General features: G+C 42.8%; 2 protein-coding genes across 2 annotated transcripts; both read right to left on the reverse strand.

The window, feature by feature from the left end:
* Positions 1-202: 202 nt before the first annotated feature.
* On the reverse strand, positions 203-14,730 carry dennd1c (DENN domain containing 1C). Its single transcript, XM_070990604.1, has 23 exons — positions 14,554-14,730; positions 14,076-14,140; positions 13,311-13,354; positions 12,607-12,656; positions 12,406-12,525; positions 12,198-12,267; positions 12,034-12,114; positions 11,890-11,955; positions 10,999-11,052; positions 10,768-10,878; positions 10,347-10,447; positions 10,181-10,226; positions 9,962-10,063; positions 9,235-9,360; positions 8,877-8,978; positions 8,511-8,601; positions 2,765-2,805; positions 2,623-2,673; positions 2,484-2,531; positions 2,270-2,377; positions 1,935-2,017; positions 1,605-1,818; positions 203-1,461 (listed from the first exon to the last, which is right to left on the reverse strand). The coding sequence occupies exons 1-23, from the start codon at positions 14,568-14,570 to the stop codon at positions 466-468; spliced, it is 2,787 nt and encodes a 928-aa protein (XP_070846705.1). The 5' UTR covers positions 14,571-14,730; the 3' UTR covers positions 203-465.
* An 852-nt stretch (positions 14,731-15,582) lies between these two features.
* LOC139341261 (tubulin beta-4B chain-like) lies at positions 15,583-18,813 on the reverse strand. The gene is made up of 5 exons (XM_070977681.1): positions 18,577-18,813; positions 17,511-17,619; positions 17,305-17,415; positions 16,878-17,122; positions 15,583-16,803 (listed from the first exon to the last, which is right to left on the reverse strand). The coding sequence occupies exons 1-5, from the start codon at positions 18,631-18,633 to the stop codon at positions 15,991-15,993; spliced, it is 1,335 nt and encodes a 444-aa protein (XP_070833782.1). The 5' UTR covers positions 18,634-18,813; the 3' UTR covers positions 15,583-15,990.
* Between the last annotated feature and the right edge of the window lie 882 nt (positions 18,814-19,695).

The raw sequence follows: 19,695 nt of genomic DNA on the forward strand, positions 1-19,695 counted from the left end.
TTAGTTCATTAGGGTTACTTACCAAAAATGTAATGATTATCCTCAGAATTTGTCAGTTTTTGTTGGAAAGTAGCTGGTGGTGTGCACATAATGTCTCACACACATAAGATAGAGAATATTCATGCATCAGTGACAAATGGACCATCGTACAGTTCCTCATATGAAAAACAGGCATTACCCACAATGTTAGTGAAACTCTTTATTTCAGCCATGTTGCCTTAGTTCTACGTGCAATTCACTTGTCTTTTCATCAAGTATAAAATTTTCAGACAAATGAAAGTGTATTTAAATATTTACTCCATCTTCAAAGACCTTCAGTAGCAAAAAAATAATTTCATAGTCACAGACAGGCAGGACAAATGAGAGAATATTGAGTCAGACTACGACGTTGCTCATTTCAGTCTCTTCACTGGTTTTCTCATTTTTTGACATTAAGAAAAACTGGAATGCCACCAGCTTTATCCTTTAAGCTTCAAATCTCTTCTTAAGCTCAGACACTTTGATTGAAGGCAGGTCTTCCTCCTCGTGCCCCTCTGAGCAGCTGTTCTCTTTTGATGTATTTGAGTCCCATGGCGGGTGAGTTTGTGCCTTCTCCCTGCTCTGAAGTTTGTCATACGGTCTCCTGGGTTCAGCCAGTTCCTTGGCCCTGGACTTCACCTGAAAGCCCTGGAAGCGCTGTGCAGCAGACCTCACTTTAGGAGGAGAGGTGGGCTGTGTCACCTCCTGCTCCTCGTTCTTTTCTGCTTCTTCACTCGTTTCTCCCTGGCCTGCTGCAGGTTCAGGGTCAACAATGAGACTCTGAGGCCCAGGAGAAGCCGTGGGTTTCAGACTGTCCTCCTGTCCTTGTTGCTCCTCCACCGTGCTGGCATGATGGGGATTCAGTTTTGTCAGTTTGTTTAAAGATCCTGTCTCCTCTTTACCTTTCTCCTCCTCATTCTCTCTTCCTTCTTCTTCTCTTGTTACATCTTTCACCATTTCATATATTTCTTTTCTCGTCTCTTGTCCCTTGACTACCTCCACATCCTGATTTGGCTCATCTTCCCCCTTTTCTTTCAACTGTTCATCCTCTTGCTTTACAGCCGTGTCTTTCAGAGGTTCCTCTCCTAATCTCACTCTCTTATCTTCATTATCTCTCTTTCTCTCTGCCTTTGCTGTCACTTCCTCAAACTTGTTTCTGTTGTCTATTTCTTCTTCTTGGTTCCCATTTATCGCTACCTTCACTTCTTCCTGCTTCTGTCTGACCTCCCTCAATCTGCTTTCTTGTTCCCCCATTTCACACGCTGCCAGCAGACTCTCCGTCCCCTCCTCCTCTGGTACGCTGGTGTCCAGGCATGGCCAATCAGAGTCCTCCGTCACGTCTGACAGCTCCTCTGTGGTTTCCAGATTCCAGCTGTGCAGGCTCCCACTGCCGCTGATGGACAGAGGCAGGCTCTCCTGGCTGGGGTTGGCTGGAAAACCGTACTAAATAACACAACAGCTGATGTTAAACCAGGAATCACATTTGTGTGTGTGTGTGTGTGTGTGTGTGTGTGTGTGTGTGTGTGTGTGTGTGTGTGTGTGTGTGTGTGTGTGTGTGTGTGTGTGTGAACTCCTTATCTTCTAACCTTTGTAATATAGTCATGACTGTCTGGTCCAAACAGATCCAGGCTGCGTGTGCCGTACAGCAGGCCACGTTCATGGGAGCTCCGGGAGCTGAGCGTGTCAAAGATCTCCCCAAGCAGATCCATCTCCTCTGGATCACACAGCAGTGAATCCTCCCCCTCTTCTTCATCCTTCTGGAGCTCATAGTCAGGCTTGACCGCAGGCCCAGATGCAGCTCTGATGTACAGAAATAACAAAACCGAATGGCACAAACAAAAAAATACATGCTGCTTATTAACTTTTCCCTGGGTCTTCCACATTTCCCCATGCCTCAGTTTCTCTCCGGCTCTCACCCATCCCATGTATCTCCACTGTCCTTCAGGTCCTCCTCATCTCTGGGAACCCTATGTTTGTGAACAGGCCGACGCGGACGTGACTGACATGAGGCAACATAGAGTAACAAAGCCAAGCAGCACAATATTACCCCAATAGCAGTGACAGATGTTGGGGTGAATCACAATAAAGCGATAGAAATGCAGCAATGAAAAGTGCAAAAGAGCACAAAGAAGCAGTATAGGGCAGTAGAAGACGCAGATTAGGTAGTGATGAGGATATATGAGGATGGTGTCTCTTCCAAAGTCATGAAACATTTTAAATAGATAAGTGATTGTTTTGAGGCAGATCTCACCTTTCCAAAGTGTTGTGTGATTGGCAGGCGGTTCTGCAAGCAGTCATTTTGGGCACGGCGGTACGACACCGATCCTCCTCTCTGAAGGGTGTGTTCGTCACTGTGGGTCTGCATTATGCACACACACACACACAGAGGTGGATGAAGTATTGCAGTAAAACCACAGCAGAACGTTTATCGATTGAAGCATGTACCCAGTTAAATGCTGACCCACCTTGTTTATCAGCAGGTTCTTCAAACCAGACTTGGCAAGACCTTTTGCCTGATAGAGATTAAATGAAGAGAGTGAGATGTGAGAGATGAAATACTCTCAATGCCCTCCTCCCAGTAAGAATACCTTGGCTTGTACTCACCTTTATGTTTGCTTTGGACTTCATGTTAAGGATGAGCGCCCCTCCCCCCTTCTGTTAACAGTACAAGCCCATCTGTGTTGGCATTATTCAACAAGATGGGAACAAACTCACAGCGGTTTCATTAAAGGTTAAATGAGCTTACCTTTAAATTACCAACTAACTGCTGATAAGATTTGCTTTTCCCTATAAACAGAGATACAAAGAAAAGAGCATAAGTGATAAGTGAGAAATCAGACATTTCACACACACACACACACACACACACACACACACACACACACACACACACACACACGTACTTAGACCACCTTTGGGGTCGAATGGAAAAACACGCCACTTTTGGGGACACCCACATTTTTGCTGTTCTGTCATGGTTTAGAGAGAAGATGCCATCATTTTCAGAGGTGGAAGGATGCCCACAATACAAAAATCACTTGTTTTTTTTGATTAAAGCTTCTTTTTTCCAGTATGATTTTTTACCTTGAGATTGGGGACAAATGATATTTTAGCAACCTTTGGGGACTTGGGCTATACACAAACTCTGATAGAAGTCATCTTTGGGGTCGTTTCTTCCAAGGCAGAGATTCCACACCTTGAGATGTGTCTAGTCCCCCATTTAGGGGAGTCATTTGATTTGGGGGTTGGAGATTCTTGAAATTATGTCAATACTAACTGAATTAACACAAAACATGTGAGGACAGTTGAATATATTACAAGTAAATGTTCCAACCAATGAGAATGGGACACACAGGTGCAAAACACAGGGAATAAAGTCTGAAGAGAATCACGTTTGTTGCAGCTTCACTGATCTTTTATTAACAAAAAGATCAATTATTACAAAAAAAATGGAAACAGAAAGAGACACAGGGCTCTATTTTCGACTCCGCCGCCGGCGCAGTGCAGGCTGTGCCATCGGCGCAGTCGTATTTTCGACCGGCGCAGGCAGGCGCATTTGGTATTTTGGTAAACCCAGGCGTTCAGAGGTGCGCCAGGATGGGCGTTGCGGTGCAGTAGGGGGGAGGTGTCGCCATAATGAGCCGGCGGATTGGAATTTTTGACCATTTTGGTCTGCGCCGGCAGCGTAAAAGTGCGCTGAAAGCTCACCACCTCAGACCTGGTCAACTCTGTGCGCCAGCAGCATAAGTGGAGTCATTCGCTCACCTCACAGTCAGGTTTCCACAGTGTCTGGCATTTCACTGCGATCAATAATTAGCAACAGCCGCAATGCAACTATCTGAGTCAGCACATACAGTCAGACCTAAATTTCTATATTTTGATCGGTATCTCACCCGACCACATCGAAAGCGCGTTCAGCATGCGTAATGGTCACTCAACCTGACCGAATGTACACAGGTGAAACAGAGATGTCTGGTGATCTGTGACTCAAATTGCCTGGTGACAAACGTGTATGCCACTTTCCCCGGTTCTAGCATCCCTGCAGTCTTTCAGGGCGGCACCCCTCTGGATGGGTGGCTGCTAGGTGATAATGGCTATCCACTGAAAATGTGGTTGATGTCGCCATATATCACACCGTCAACAAGGCGGCAGCGTGGTTTTAACGGTGTTTTCAGCAGTGCTCGGTCAGTCATCGAATGCACACTGCGATCAATAATTAGCAACAACCACAATTCAATGCAGCTATTTAAGTCAGCACATACAGTCAGACCTAAATGTAGATATTTTGATCAGTATCTCATCTGACCACATCGCACGCACGTTGGGCACGCGTAATGTTCACTCGCCCTGCCCGAATGTACACAGGTGAAACAGGGATGCGAACTAATCGATTAACGTCGCTGTGCCAACCAGAAACAGCCGTGGCGTCCTACAGAGCAGATATACTGCATCTGTCTCAGAGCACTGAGAGACAGAGAGAGACAGACACACGGAAAAAAACGTAAATGATGATCATTGTCCGCTATTACCCACGTCATTTCATTCCAAATACAAATGTTATCATTGTAATGCTTAACGTTATCTACAAAGATGGAGTACATCATTGCTTTGAGGAGGATGAGGAGGAGGAGGCCGAGGATTTACCATCCAAGGACCTCATATTTAGACACCAGAATCAGAAATCCTTTATTTATCCCAGAGGGGAAATTGTTTTTGTTGCAGTGCTCCTTACAAGAATAGAATTAGAATAAAATTAGAAAATCGTAACTTCTGTTGTGTGTTTTCGTGGGGACATTCATGTGTTTGGACGGCTTTAACACTAATACATAATAACCTATCCATACTACTGGGGACACTCCACACTCATACACATACTATATGATCCAAACTGGGGACACTCATGTGTTTGGACTGCTTTAACACTGATACATAATCCTATCCATACTACTGGGGACACTCCACACTCATACACATACTATATGATCCAAACTGGGGACACTCATGTAGGGCTGGGCGATATGGCTGAAAACTCTATCACGATATAAGTGTTTTATATTGGTCGATATCGATAATTATTGATATTTTTTATGACCTGTTTAAAATAAGGACCGGGAGAAAAATACATTCAATTTAAACATTTTTATTTTAAATTGAACCTTCCTCTGATTATAATCCCCTCAGCTATCAAGGCAGAAAGGAAAGGAAATGTCAACACAACCATGGAAAACACTCAAATAATAAATGCAAAAAAAGAGTAAAAATGTAAACAGAGAAACCTGAGAACTTTTTTCCTGCAGGTTTAGTGCAGAAAGTTCACAAGCTGATTCACCTTCTGGTGAATAAAATGTTTTCAGATATGTGCAGTGTTTTGTAAACATAGCAGAAACTGAGGTAGACGACATCTGTAACATACAAACAAACAAACAAACAAACATGATAGACAGCACAGTAACACTGACTGAACTATAAAACCAGCCTAGACATAAGAACAACTTCAGTCGCTCTTCTTACTCTGAACATACATGAACTGTTCAGTTATATTTTTATTATAAGAGCTGTTTGTAAGCTGGCTTCTCCTCAGTGCTCAGTGAAGCGTGTCTTTAGCTGTATGAGATGCCGCTGCCTCCGTTACGTCTTCGTGCCTTTTAGATGATTTGTCATCAGGCACTGAAGCAGATACCTCTGCATGGCGGTCAGCTGCTTGTGCGGTGGTGCTGCGGTTGGCAGACGTTTGTGCTCCAAAGAGTGAGCGCGGCTAAGGTGGTTAAACAAGTTTGTGGTATTACCGGTCTTAGTGGGGACGAAAGTCTTGCATAAGTTACAGACCACATTGGTCTGACTACGGTCCAACTTATAAAATCCAAAAAACTCCATACTGAGCTGACTTTCCCTGTTTTATCGACAGTTTCTTCGCTCACTGCAGCGCTCACTTTCTACTTCTCATCTCACTCCTTGCGGAGCAACAAACACGTGACAACGACACGGCGCAACCGAACTTGATAATGTTACATGATTGGCGTGTTAGCGTGTCTCTCTCACTGATTAGCGATTACTCCCTACGTTGCTCGGTTACCTGAGAGCGAGTGCCTTTGTTCATGCAACTAACCTTGCTTCAAAACTTCAGGTTTCTTCCGATGAAGAAAAAAAAAATTATCGAATGTTTTATCGAACGCATTTTATATTGATATTGATGGTGTGTCTATCGCGAGACATATCGCTATTGTTCTATCGGCCCAGCCCTACACTCATGTGTTTGGACTGCTTTAACACTAATACATTATAACCTATCCATACTACTGGGGACACTCCACACTCATACACATACTATATGATCCAAACTGGGGACACTCATGTGTTTGGACGGCTTTAACACTAATACATAATAACCTATCCATACTACTGGGGACACTCCACACTCATACACATACTATATGATCCAAACTGGGGACACTCATGTGTTTGGACTGCTTTAACACTGATACATAATCCTATCCATACTACTGGGGACACTCGACACTCATACACATACTATATGATCCAAACTGGGGACGTTTATCTGTTTGGACCATTAATATATGTAAGCAAGCCTATAATAACAAGTTAACACAGACTATCACTACCTGGCCAAGACAAACACACAGGACTAGCTTTGTATGTAGAGGAAGATACTACACACATGGTATATAGTACTTTTGCAGTACTACAGGAGAGCGCAATGTAGGTTGGACTTGTACTCTCTTTTGTTTATTATGTGCAGAACATGATATTATTAGCAACACCTGTGCTCACCGTGCTGTGATGATATAAAGTCTGTATAGAATGGCTCATAGAATTAGTAGGTTCAGAGCACCGATTAACTTAGCCACATCAAATATAAGCTTGCTGTAGTTAAAATATTCTGGTGTTAAATGCCCAATGTGATCAGAATACCTTGCTGTCTCTGTAGTTAACATGTGGGATTTGATAACTGTTAGCCTGGCGAAAATATTCAGTCAGCTTGACCTTAACTGTTTGGTCTAACAATTTACTATGATTTTACAGTTATTAAACCAATGTTCTTGTGATTGAATAATGTAATCTATCAAGCAAATTCAGAAATCTAATCATCACAAACTCACCTTGTGTCGCACCGTTCTACATAGTGGGAGATCTGACTCTTGTGGCAGTAGAGTGCTGATCTCCAGGCATCTTGGAATTCAGGATTTTCCAAAATCAGTCAAATTACAGTTCCGACTCGGAAACTTGGAGAAAAAGTGTCTTGAATCCATTGTGAATCCATTGTAAATCAGTTTTCTGACATCACATTACAATGGTAGCACTCTTGGAGGAGCATATCTTAAATAGTAAATCAACAACTAAAAAGAATTCAAGTATATTTGCCCGTATTTATTTCTAGTTATGCATACTTTCATATAAGTAAAACCTTTTCTGTATGTAAACTGATATGCCACTAGTATGATTAGGAGGCTTGTAAAGATTATTTCTTTTCTCTGTTGTACATTTCAGTTTATACTGAAATGTACAACAGAGAAAAGAAAGTTTATGAAATTTCCCCTCCGGGGGACTAATAAAGGCTTTCTGATTCTGAAGGGGGTAGGATGTATTTGTAGACTACACAAACATCAGCCAATTTGTATTTGGCTAGTCAGTGGAATATGTTTCCTGTTATAAAAGGACCAGATAAGATGTATAATGGCAACTGTTCCCCTTCACATAGTTTTCTCTCCCTTTTTTGTTTTAAGGAAGCTAAAGCAAAACAAGAGGGAAAAAAAATCTAAATTGAAAAACACCTTGGCACCCATAGAGGTATTCAACCCCAATTTTTTTCAATAGCTTTACTATAAAATACACAACATACACAATAAAATTTAAGTCATTCAGTTGAAACAACAGACAAATAGAATAAAGTCAGTATCCCTAGCTAATATTATGTGCTAACTTTGTTGTTTGTGGTGAAATTCTTAATGAATAAGAGTAGTCTACTGGCGAAAGACATTTAAAAACAGACATTATTTATACAGCTATACTATACATGATGTATAGGATTGCATTTTGCTTGCTGATAACCTTAAAAGCAATAGCTTTGTTATATTTAACAAGGAGTGGAGACACACTTTTATCAGAAAATGTATCATCAAATTGGGGACATGTGCATGATGTAGTACCATACACTTCCACCAGGGGCAGTGTGCAGAATTATACACAGATTGAGTGGGGGTGGGGGGGGGGGCACACACTCTCACACACGAAATCTAAAAAAAGTCAGTTTTGGGGACAGTGGCGATTTTAAGACAGAAATGCATGTTGGAGCTTGTAGAATACGATTATATTGAAATCTAAATGGGGACGGTAATTTTTGTCCCCATTTGCAAAGCCGTCCCCAATCAACTGGTGTGTATTCTGAAAAATGTCCCCAATTTTTGGTTAAGTCAACGCACACACACACACACACACACACACACACACACACACACACACACACAGATTCATACCTGCAGTTGTTTCACACTTCAGGATCTCCTCCTCAAAGAGGTCATCTGGTTCTTTCCCTTTGTTTAGAATATCCAGACGACCGTCAATGAACTAAAAAAGCATATATTTGAACATTTTATTTGATAAAAAAACATGAGAATGCTCGCTCATTTACAATAGACTTACTGGTAGTTTTATTAATCACTGCACAGCTCTGTGTCTTAAATCCTGAACCATCTAAACACCTGAGGTAACCTGAAATAGGTGCAACACCTTATCCGTTTAAATACAGTGTCAGTTTGTCTGCCAAACAAGGGGTTCTCCAGTGCTCCAAGAGCAGGATCTGTCCAGCAGAGGGCAGTGAACGACGTGAGGCCAGAGTGTACCTGTTTGAAGGACTGTAAATGAACAGCGCTCTGTAGGAACTGCCTCATAGTGGAAGACTTATGATTTAGAAACAGCTCCTCACTGAACCACATTTCACCCTCCTGAAAAGAAAGAGAGAGAGAGAGATAGGCACAACAAAGGAGACACACACAGCCCTCCTCTTCCGACCTAATATGCATGCAGAGCTGCCTGCAGAAATGACCTAATAGAAATGCAGAGAACACTTTAAGTCATCAAGTCAGCTTTTTAAATACATACAAGTGTAAACAATAAATTGAACAAAGTATTAATTATTTTCCCCACTGCTGTCAACTCAGGTGTTAAAGTCTGCAGCAAGCCTTTCTGTCAGGGACTAACCTTGTGACACTGCAGTGCGTCCCTGTACCCTCCGAACAGCAGAGCCTGAGCTTTCAGGAAGGCCTTTGAGACACCACAGCCTGGAGACACCGCCTGACGCTTCAGACACACCTTTAGCCCAGCCATCTGGAAACATATTTCTACATTTGTATCTGTGATATAAATCTAGATAGTAATGATTAAGACAACACCGTTTGACAACAGGAAGATGAGAGCAATAGGAAACATGGGAGAGGAAGGGTAGTGGGAGTCAATCAGTCCCTGACTGTGTTCATACCACTGACACTGCAGCTCATTTCCATTGCATGAACTTTTATCAGGAACACAACCATCTTGCCCCAAAATTTGCAAAGAACACAAAAGTCGCTCTCTAGAACCAGTGTTTGTTTTTTCCCCTCTGGGCGACTGTGGCAGTGCAACAAAAACACAATCATTCTTATTTTACACTAATGAAAACATAACTCTGAGAAATAAATATCATTTCTGGCAATATAATCCTCCACACTGGACCTTTAAACGCAAACAGAAAATGCAAGCAGAAATATGAAGAAGGGACTTTTACTTGCTAGTTTATTTCCTGTGTTTCCATCACCCACCTGGACACTCCTGATTGTGTGCTACAGATTTCACTTAAACAACAAAGCAGACATACTCTCCTTACTATAAAAATAAAGTGTTAAGTGGGAGGCATTAAAAAGACAAACATCAGCGACAGAGTCTTTATTACCACATCTGAAGGTATCCTCTTGAGGTCGTCAAAGGGGGTTTCCAGAGTATTTGTATCCACATTCAAAATTACGACTTCCTCCAACCCACGACTCCTCACCCTCTGTCAGAGACACAGAGACACAGCTCGATCTGTTGGGTCAGTCAGTTTTTGGGGACAAACCTGATAGATTCATATTTGCAATGTGGTATTTGAGTATAGTTTTAATCAGTAGATTACCTCAGATAGACTGGTGTGGACCCCTATTAAGTAAGGCATAGGTGCACTGTAACCAAATAAAAAAGGGTGAATCCATTGCAAATAGATAGATAGATAGATAGATAGATAGATAGATAGATAGATAGATAGATAGATAGATAGATAGATAGATAGATAGTCTTCCTACCAGCAATAGTCCAGTAGGTGAGGTGGCAGCACAGGGATGAAGATGTGTTGCCAGTACATGGGGTATAACACAGCACTAAGTGCGTGCACGCAAGACGTCAGCTACACACAAGACAAAATGGAGGACTGTTTCAGACAATAACAATGAACCATAGGTCACATGTGGTGTCCACCGTGTGACTTCAGGACAGGACAATGGAGATTATTCAATCTGCAGTGGGTTTGGTTTCTAAATAGCTGCATTCAGGAGACACTTAAGTGGTTTGTCTTCACTGGGGTAAGGTGCACATTGGGTGAGAGTTGAGGTTACACATGTCAAATATAGAGTAGGTTAGGGTGAGTTTCCAGAGCATAAATGAAGTACCTCTGAAATGTTATACACCCTGAAGTATATAATGGAAGATTAAAAAGGTGTGTCTTACAGTGCTGAGTTTGCTGGCAAAGATGAGGATGCGTCTCTCAAACAGCATGCTGGCGTAGAGCTGAAGGAGGTTCCCCACATCTACTGCCACAATCAGCTCTGTCAAGTTCCTCTGGTAAACCCACAGACACATACATACAGGCACTTTTATCAGTTTGAATGGGTAACTTATTGTTTATAGAACCTCATATAACCCCATATAAACCTTGAGTTTAGTCTAATCTATTCTCACATTTTCAGGGATGGAAGGGAGACTTCTGGGGTCTGGAGCGATGAAGTATGGGACCTGTTCAAAATGGATAAATCAAAACATTAAGGAATAAAAAAAGGGTGGGGGGCTTATGGTTTTAAGTGCTTTTGCTTTCAGTGGGTTTCAACATCATATAGACATGTGCATTACAGGTTACAGACTATAGGTTTTCATTCCAAAATTCTTGTATCCGTTAGATAATGCTATCTATTGTGTACTGTATCACCATTTAAATTGATACAATAGCCATTAAATGGTCATTTACATTCAGTAATAGCCTCTATATAGGAGTTTTAAATTTTAGTGGCAGAGTCCATTATTCCTGACTGGGTTCAAACTGTTTTCACTCTCTTTCTACCACATCAGACCTATATTAAATTTACTGCTAATGGAAACCAGAATTAGACCTGTTGTACCACACAAATCTTGCGGAATCACATCTTTAATCATATTTTCTTCATTTTCATGTCATTGTTTTAGATGAATCAAACAAACAAATGTTTCTTTCAAGTGGAGGATTTCTTATTTTGGAATGAAACCCAAATCCTTCAAATGCAAAATGTACACAATACAATCACATGTAGCTTTCAGCCACTTGGAAGCATTTCTCAGAGACACAACATTTGTTTTGGGGTGAATACAACTATGGATCATTCATGGGTTATGGACAAAAGTCATAACAAATGATAGACATCAGAGCACATGGTGTTAAGTTTGCCTTAAATATTTGATTATAGGGGTGAGTGATGAGGTTTTAGTCCACAGACATCAGGTTTTGCCATCAAGCACAGACAGCTGAAGGTTTCCTGCAGGAGTTAGTCTGTATATGCCACGGCCTTTGTTGCAGACCACATGAACTCCTGTGGGACTCACCCCCTCTTGTACCTCTGGGTGTCCAACAGGATGGGACACGTCTGTGCTGACCAATAGCTGCTCTCCCTCAGAAAAAAACACAGCACACTAACCACTGACAAAAAAAAATGACTACTGGTTCTCATTAGCTTATTAGAGATTTACCATCTGCAGAGTGACAGACCCAGCTGCCAGCGGTATGGGCTGCTTGTAGAGTGCAGCCAGCAGCACTTTCATCTCATTGGTCTGTTGAGAAGATGATAGTCATTACGTTAATGATTGGAGACTAAAAGAGGAGCAGAGACACTGCACAGACAGTGGAAACTCACCTGTCCTTTGGAGAGGTAATCAGCCAAGTTGTTGAGAAGTTTGTAAAACACTTCAAACCATGGAAGATAACTGTAATTAAATTGATTAAAAAGGTCTTCATTGTGGTGTTAAAGCTCAACATGGCATGAGAATTACTACTCATTACTACTCATTAGTAATTACTCATTACTTCAATATCCAAGACCACACACCCTCACACAAATGTACCTGAGTATACAAAGGCAGGTATGTGTGCTGTTGGTGAGACGACAGAAGCCGAACCGCTGGCATCCCTCAAGGTCAGTCAAAACAAAAGTAAAGTGCTGCACGGCCACTCCATCCCTCACTCTGTGCAGATGAATGTAGTGAGAGGTGGACGTGTAGAACAGGCGGGCAGAATCGTGCTGGAGCCAGTCAGTTTATACTCACCTTTGTATGTCATACGGGAAGCAGAACCTGGGTAATGTTTGACAAGAGTCCTAGAGTGGGAGTGTGTGAAATGAAATTGTGTTTGTAAAATGAAATGTTAAAACTCACCTAACAAGTCTAAGAGTCTACAGCCATGCTAGGAGCTCCACACTTAGACATGTATGCTAACATATTCACAGTGACAATGGTGTAATTTACCATGTTTACTATCTTTGTTCAGTGTGTTAGCATGCAAACATTTTCCAATTAGCATTAAACACAAAGTACCGCTGTTGCTGAGGGGGCAATCAGTGGTTTTGCAGGTATTTAATTGTAAACTAAAGCATTGAATGTGCTGGATGGAAAGTTCAGGGGATCACTAAAGTGGGGAACATTAGTGTCTGCACCACTTTTCATGACTTTCCATCCAATAGTTGTCGAGACATTTCGCTTAAAACTGCAAACATGAACCTTATAGTGGTACTAGAGGAGAAGCCAAGGGACTACTAAAGTCAGTAGGATTCATCCTCACAGGACCATGAATTTTTATACAAAATTTTCATCACACTCCATCAAACAGTTGTTATATTTCAGTCTGAGCCAAAGTGGCAGACCGACAACTAACCAACATTGCAATTATAGCCACACTGCTAACATGGCTATAAACAAGCTGCTCTCATCATTGTAATGTGACGGTGTATCCACAAATATTATTGGGTGGCTACCTCATCACTGAAGTCCTCTGGGAACTGAAACTGCACACCAGGATCTATAACAGTTAAAGGAATGAATGAATGAATGAATGAATGAATGAATGAATGAATGAATGAATGAATGAATGAATGAATGGACATAATTTTTCCATACCAAGCTCCAAACAAACTTACAACACACTTGAAGAGAAGCAAATTCTTTTTATACAATGTGTGAAACAGAAAGAAGACACAGTTTATGTGGCAACAAATGATAAAGAATGAGCAAATTAAACAAACGCTGCAAAAGTCAATAAGAAACATCCAGTGTTTTTAACCCCTCAGCTCACACCCACACTCAGACTGTCAGATTACCACAGCATGCTACCATCTGATTCAAGTGTGACTCTAGGCTGTGTGGTTTTTCTGGTCACATGACAGGAAGTATGAGCAACTCTCAGCTCAGTAGAAACATCTTCATATACACTAAATATTACATCCGATCATTATCTGACATGGACATTAACTGGTGTTGCTTTTTTTGTTTGGAGCCAGTTTCAGGTGGTAGTGAACACAATGGTGTTGTGTGTCATGCTGGAAAATGACAACAAGATGGTGAAAACAGTCACAAGAAGAATATGAGGAACAATTTCTGTCAACTTCTCTGTTGCTAACAAATCACTCATAGTTGTGTGACAGGCAGCACACCTCTAGTACTCTACAGGGGCAGAAGCAGTCCCAATAACTGCAAACCTACCAGATGGTGCTTGCTGCTGGGGAAGAAGTCAGAGGACTCACCTTTGTCTCTGGCTACAGGGCAAGTTGCTTCAAAGAACCAGTAGAAGGTTCCCTCAGGGTTTTGTCTGATAGGACAGAGATTCACAGCATTGATGTGAGATTAGACTTTCAGTGTGTTAACCACTAAAACATGTCCTTTAATGCTGAGACCCTCCAGGGAATCTGTCAAATCTCACTTTCACATAACCTGGAATACTTTGCTTTTAGGGTCATAGTGACACACGTGTGGACAAAGGTAAACTGATGTGATTACATAAAAAAATATTCAAATGCTGGTCACATGAAGAAAACCTTGATGAAGATTTTGCTCTTTTTTCAACAGGTATAATATGAAATGTATGGCAACACATTATAGGCAACAGAGTTGCTGTAGGAAACTTCCTGTGCAGCTGTGAGAGGAAGTAATAAAAACCACAAGAACAGACTGACTGGCAGAGTGATGATGATAAGTCGAGCAAACATGACATGATTAACTTACTTCAGTCTGGAGCCCATGCTGTCTGAAGGTGTCTGTGTCCATGTGTTTGTCCAGGAGGGCACAGATCTTCAGCAGGCTCGTTAGATAGTAGTCACACCAGCGATGTAGCAGTGGAGTAAAAGCAGGCTGACAGCAGCAGCAGCAGTCTGCACAATCAGCACTGGAGTGACAGAACACTTCCTGATCTATGTCAGTATGCGTGTTGTGTCAGTGTGTGTATGCTTACGACGTGTTTTCAGGTCACCTGTCTCAGCCTTCATATGCACTTGTTGTCTGTTGATGTTCTTCTCCTGGTTTTCCTTCTGGTCTATTTTAAAAGAGCCACAAGGTCAAAAGTCACCTTTAATTACCAAACAAATTACATATCTGATGTAAAATCCCCCCCCCCCCCCCCCCTTTGATTTCCTTTGGATTTGGTCAGCTGCTACTGTCTGATCATGCATAACATATGGAGCAATGGCTGTTAGCACTCACTGGCATGTGTTGTGTAATTCGCACATATCATTACACATGATTTGGTGTTACATAGTGGTTTCATAGTGGAAAAGAGGCAACAAGCTGTCCACATCCTGCTCAGTCAAGTCAATCATCTCATACTGCCTCCTTGTGGTGTTCAAGCCAAACAACCTAATCTGTAAACAGTGTACTGTAGGTCTCCATTTTGGTTTTCCTTCATACTGTGGCACGAACAGTAAAACTGGAGTTGTGCATCATCACTCTTGATACTCTGTGTATAATAAACAGAGACATACAGAATTTTTTTGCAAAGGTATGTCAGCTTTGTATTATTCATCTTGTCTTTTTTATTTAGTGCTGTGGACATTTTAATCTTGACCTGCCAAGGGGCTGCAGATGAAAATGAGCTTTAAGATAACTCTGATACAACACAATGCGGAACAATTATGTTTATTGTTCATTTAGAAATAAAATACACACATAAATATACATTTACCTCATAATATGTGTAAATGTAAAATGTATTCAAATTCAAACTGTCTCCCACACAAGAAACACGCCAACACACAAAGATATTTTTACAACAAATTTATTTCAATCAACGCTAGATTAGATTTGACAAGTGAACAAATTTACCTGGGTTGAACGGTTTTATTGAATACTTGCCCCAGGTGCTGTTTGAACAATGATGGTAAATGAACGTGAAGAGAAAGCTACGGACAAACGACCACTAGCACGCCTGCGTTAGCTACCTCTCTAAGAACGCTGAGATGACAGTTTAGTGTTGTGGATCCTACTGTGTGTGGAAGAACGAGGAGAGGCAGAGAGAAAAGCAAACAGAGGATACAAGAACAAGAGAACAAAGGAAGGAGAGGACTGTAACAGAAAGAGAACGAGAGCGGAGCAGGAGTGAAATAAGTGGATGGAAGCTTGGATGCAGTTATGAGGCATGAGGGTGAGAAATGACGAGTGATTTTAGCCTCAGGCCACCTCCTCCTCTCCCTCCTCCTCAAACTCTCCCTCCTCAGCCGTGGCATCCTGGTACTGCTGGTACTCGGACACCAAGTCGTTCATGTTGCTCTCTGCCTCTGTGAACTCCATCTCATCCATGCCCTCACCGGTGTACCAGTGGAGGAAGGCCTTGCGGCGGAACATGGCGGTGAACTGCTCAGAGATGCGTTTGAACAGCTCCTGGATGGCTGTGCTGTTGCCAATGAAGGTGGCGGCCATCTTGAGGCCGCGAGGCGGGATGTCACACACGGCCGTCTTGACATTGTTGGGGATCCACTCGACGAAGTAGCTGCTGTTTTTGTTCTGAACATTTAGCATCTGCTCATCCACCTCCTTCATGGACATGCGCCCACGGAAGACGGCGGCCACAGTGAGGTAGCGGCCGTGACGTGGGTCGCAGGCAGCCATCATGTTCTTGGCATCGAACATCTGCTGTGTGAGTTCAGGCACAGAGAGGGCTCTGTACTGCTGGCTGCCCCTGCTGGTGAGTGGGGCAAAGCCAGGCATGAAGAAGTGCAGGCGAGGGAAGGGCACCATATTGACAGCCAGTTTGCGGAGGTCTGCGTTGAGCTGGCCAGGGAAACGCAGGCATGTTGTCACCCCACTCATGGTGGCAGAGACCAGGTGGTTGAGGTCTCCGTATGTAGGTGTGGTGAGTTTGAGGGTGCGGAAGCAGATGTCGTACAGGGCCTCGTTGTCGATGCAGTAAGTCTCGTCTGTGTTCTCAACCAGCTGGTGGACAGACAGGGTGGCATTGTAGGGCTCCACCACAGTGTCCGACACCTAGAAGTGCAACAGGTAAAGGTCAGGGGAATAAAAGGCCAGAGAAGGATAAAAATAATGAATGACTGATGTACCTTAGGAGAGGGCACCACACTAAAGGTGTTCATGATACGATCTGGGTACTCTTCACGGATCTTGCTGATGAGCAGAGTTCCCATACCAGAGCCAGTACCTCCGCCCAGGGAGTGTGTAAGCTGGAAACCTTGGAGGCAGTCGCAGCTCTCAGCCTCCTTCCTCACTACATCCAGGACAGAGTCCACCAGCTCGGCTCCCTCTGTGTAGTGGCCCTTTGCCCAGTTGTTACCGGCTCCACTCTGGCCTGGAAACAGAGGGTTAATTACAGTCTGCCCTTTGAATGTTCAGCCTTATTTTAACTGAATAAACATTTCAATGCTCTATATGGAGTGCAAAAATTCTAATATGCCGATGATTAACATGACCTTTCTTTATCCTAGGGAATAACAAACTTATGTGTGTGTTCGTGTGTGGCTGATCATATACCAAAGACAAAGTTGTCAGGTCTGAAGATCTGTCCGAAGGGGCCGGAGCGGACAGAGTCCATAGTGCCTGGCTCCAGATCCACTAAGATGGCCCGAGGCACGTACTTCCCACCTGGAACATGAACGCATGTGTCAAAATTTTTCATTAGAAAAGACAAATTCAAACACCAAGCTCTCGTGTGTGCAGTTGTTTTGAACGGTCCTGACCTGTAGCCTCATTATAGTAGACATTGATTCTGTCTAGCTGCAGGTCGCTGTCTCCATGGTAGGTTCCTGTTGGGTCAATGCCGTGCTCGTCACTGATCACCTCCCAGAACTGCAGAAATGTCAATGGGTTAGATTAGAAACCAGTTCAGAAAAATGACTGACATTTTAAACACAGAGTGATGCCAATTCCCTGCATTTACATTGTAACCGGCTTGACTTGTTGAGCCACAGCTGCCCCACCATGTGAATATTACAGTGCTATCACAGTTGATTAATCAATTAGCTGGCTGACAGAAGGGTAACCAATGTGATGATCAAATAATCATTTGTCACATTTAAAGCAAAAATGCTAAAAATGTGCTTGCTCTAGCCTCTCAAATGTAAGGACTTGCAGCTTTTCTGCGTGCTCCTCTTTGGATTTTCAACTGAATTCAAAGATGTCACCAGTTTTCACAGTTACATTGATCAAATGATGGTTCAATGATTAGATGCACTGACAGATCGATGACAAAAACACTTGTTCACTGGCCCAGAATAACCACAGGTATCCATCTCAGGTTTGTGGATGCCTTGAAAACATGGAACGATGGAAACCAGCACCCATTATTTGAAGCAGGAATGGTAATAACTACCATCATTCATTATTATGACCATTACATATGATCTAATGCGTGTTAAGATACTGTATGCATGTCTGCCGGCGTTCCAGTGCATTCGGTGTCTGAGCCACACCCCTCTCTCTGACCACACACACACACACACACACACACACACACACACACACACACACACACAGAGCAGTCATTTGTGCTCATTTGGCATCAGTGACAGCAGCAGGGATGTCTCGGCTTGCCACCGCCCAACCTAAACGATGCTATTGTACGCTGCCTTTAACAGTCTTACACAACTCTTTCCACTCCGCTACGTTGACCTATTTAGTGTTTCCTGTGGACTTCATGCCCTCTTCACGTCGGACACGCAGGCATCGACACGGTTAATACTTGAATCAGTCACATTAAACCGGTTGCAGTTAATAGGGATATAACGTGTGTGCGGGTTTCCATACCTTTGCTCCAATCTGGTTCCCGCACTGCCCGGCCTGCAGGTGCACTATCTCGCGCATGTTGTCGCTGCGGTGATTTTGGAGGTCTCACGGAGAGTTGCAGAAGAAACAGGGAAAGTTGACGACGGGCTGTTCGTTCGGTCCTGACCCTCCCGGTTCAGTTGACAGTCAGGCTAAATGGCGGAGGAGTTGTGGTTGCGATGTAAGCCCCGTCTCGCCCTCCCCTTCGCTCGCGACTGCGCTGTTCTTCCCGCTGCTGCAGCATGACGTCATCACCATGGCAACGGAAACCGGCCACGGCCGGAAAATTGGCGGGCCTGGGTTGGTATGTTGGTGGGCCAGTTGTGGGATTGACAAAGTTGTGAGATAAAGACGGACAGATTGGACGACCCAGATTAACTTTCTTCTTAGAGTTTGGTTCACTTCATCAAAGCTGCAGGGTTCTGTCTGCGGACACCAGCATGTGAAGGAATGAATGAACACAGATGTAACTGGGCGTCCAGGCCACATGTAGGGATGCATAGAATCCTAAATAAAGCAGCAATGTTATATCACAGAGCAATAGGTTGTTACATGAAGTTAAATTCAGATGGAGGGCAATATGACATGACGTGGATGTGAAAACTGCAATAGATGAGATGAAGGAAAGTTCTTATTGAAATTATGAGAAAAAGGTACACAGAAAATCAGATGGCTGTGACCCTTACGCTATGAAGAGGAGCAATTTTTCAATTAAATTGAAAGATTTGCATGCTATTACAGTAGATAAAACCAATAACCTTGGCATTCAGACGTCATTCTACTCTAGAAACCAAATGAAAGCAGACAAGTAACGATTGGCAGTTGGGTCCACAACCTCAGTGCCAAGGTGCTTCGGGATGACAGCCGTTTTTAAAAAGCTTTTATTTTCCTGTGGATTAACCTAGCAGCAAACATTCAGCTCCGCTTAGCCCTGAGATGTTTACATTATGGTTGTTTGCTATGCTAACCAATGGTAAAGGTCCCGTGAAATGCCATAAGATTTGGATCGTCTCGATACAAGACAGGGTACATTATTTACATTCAGCTGTCTTATGTAAAACCATTAAGACTGATTTAACAAGTGTTAGTTGTGTTGTAGCC

Source organism: Chaetodon trifascialis, chromosome 2, assembly GCF_039877785.1.
Source record: "Chaetodon trifascialis isolate fChaTrf1 chromosome 2, fChaTrf1.hap1, whole genome shotgun sequence".
NCBI lineage: Eukaryota > Metazoa > Chordata > Actinopteri > Chaetodontiformes > Chaetodontidae > Chaetodon > Chaetodon trifascialis.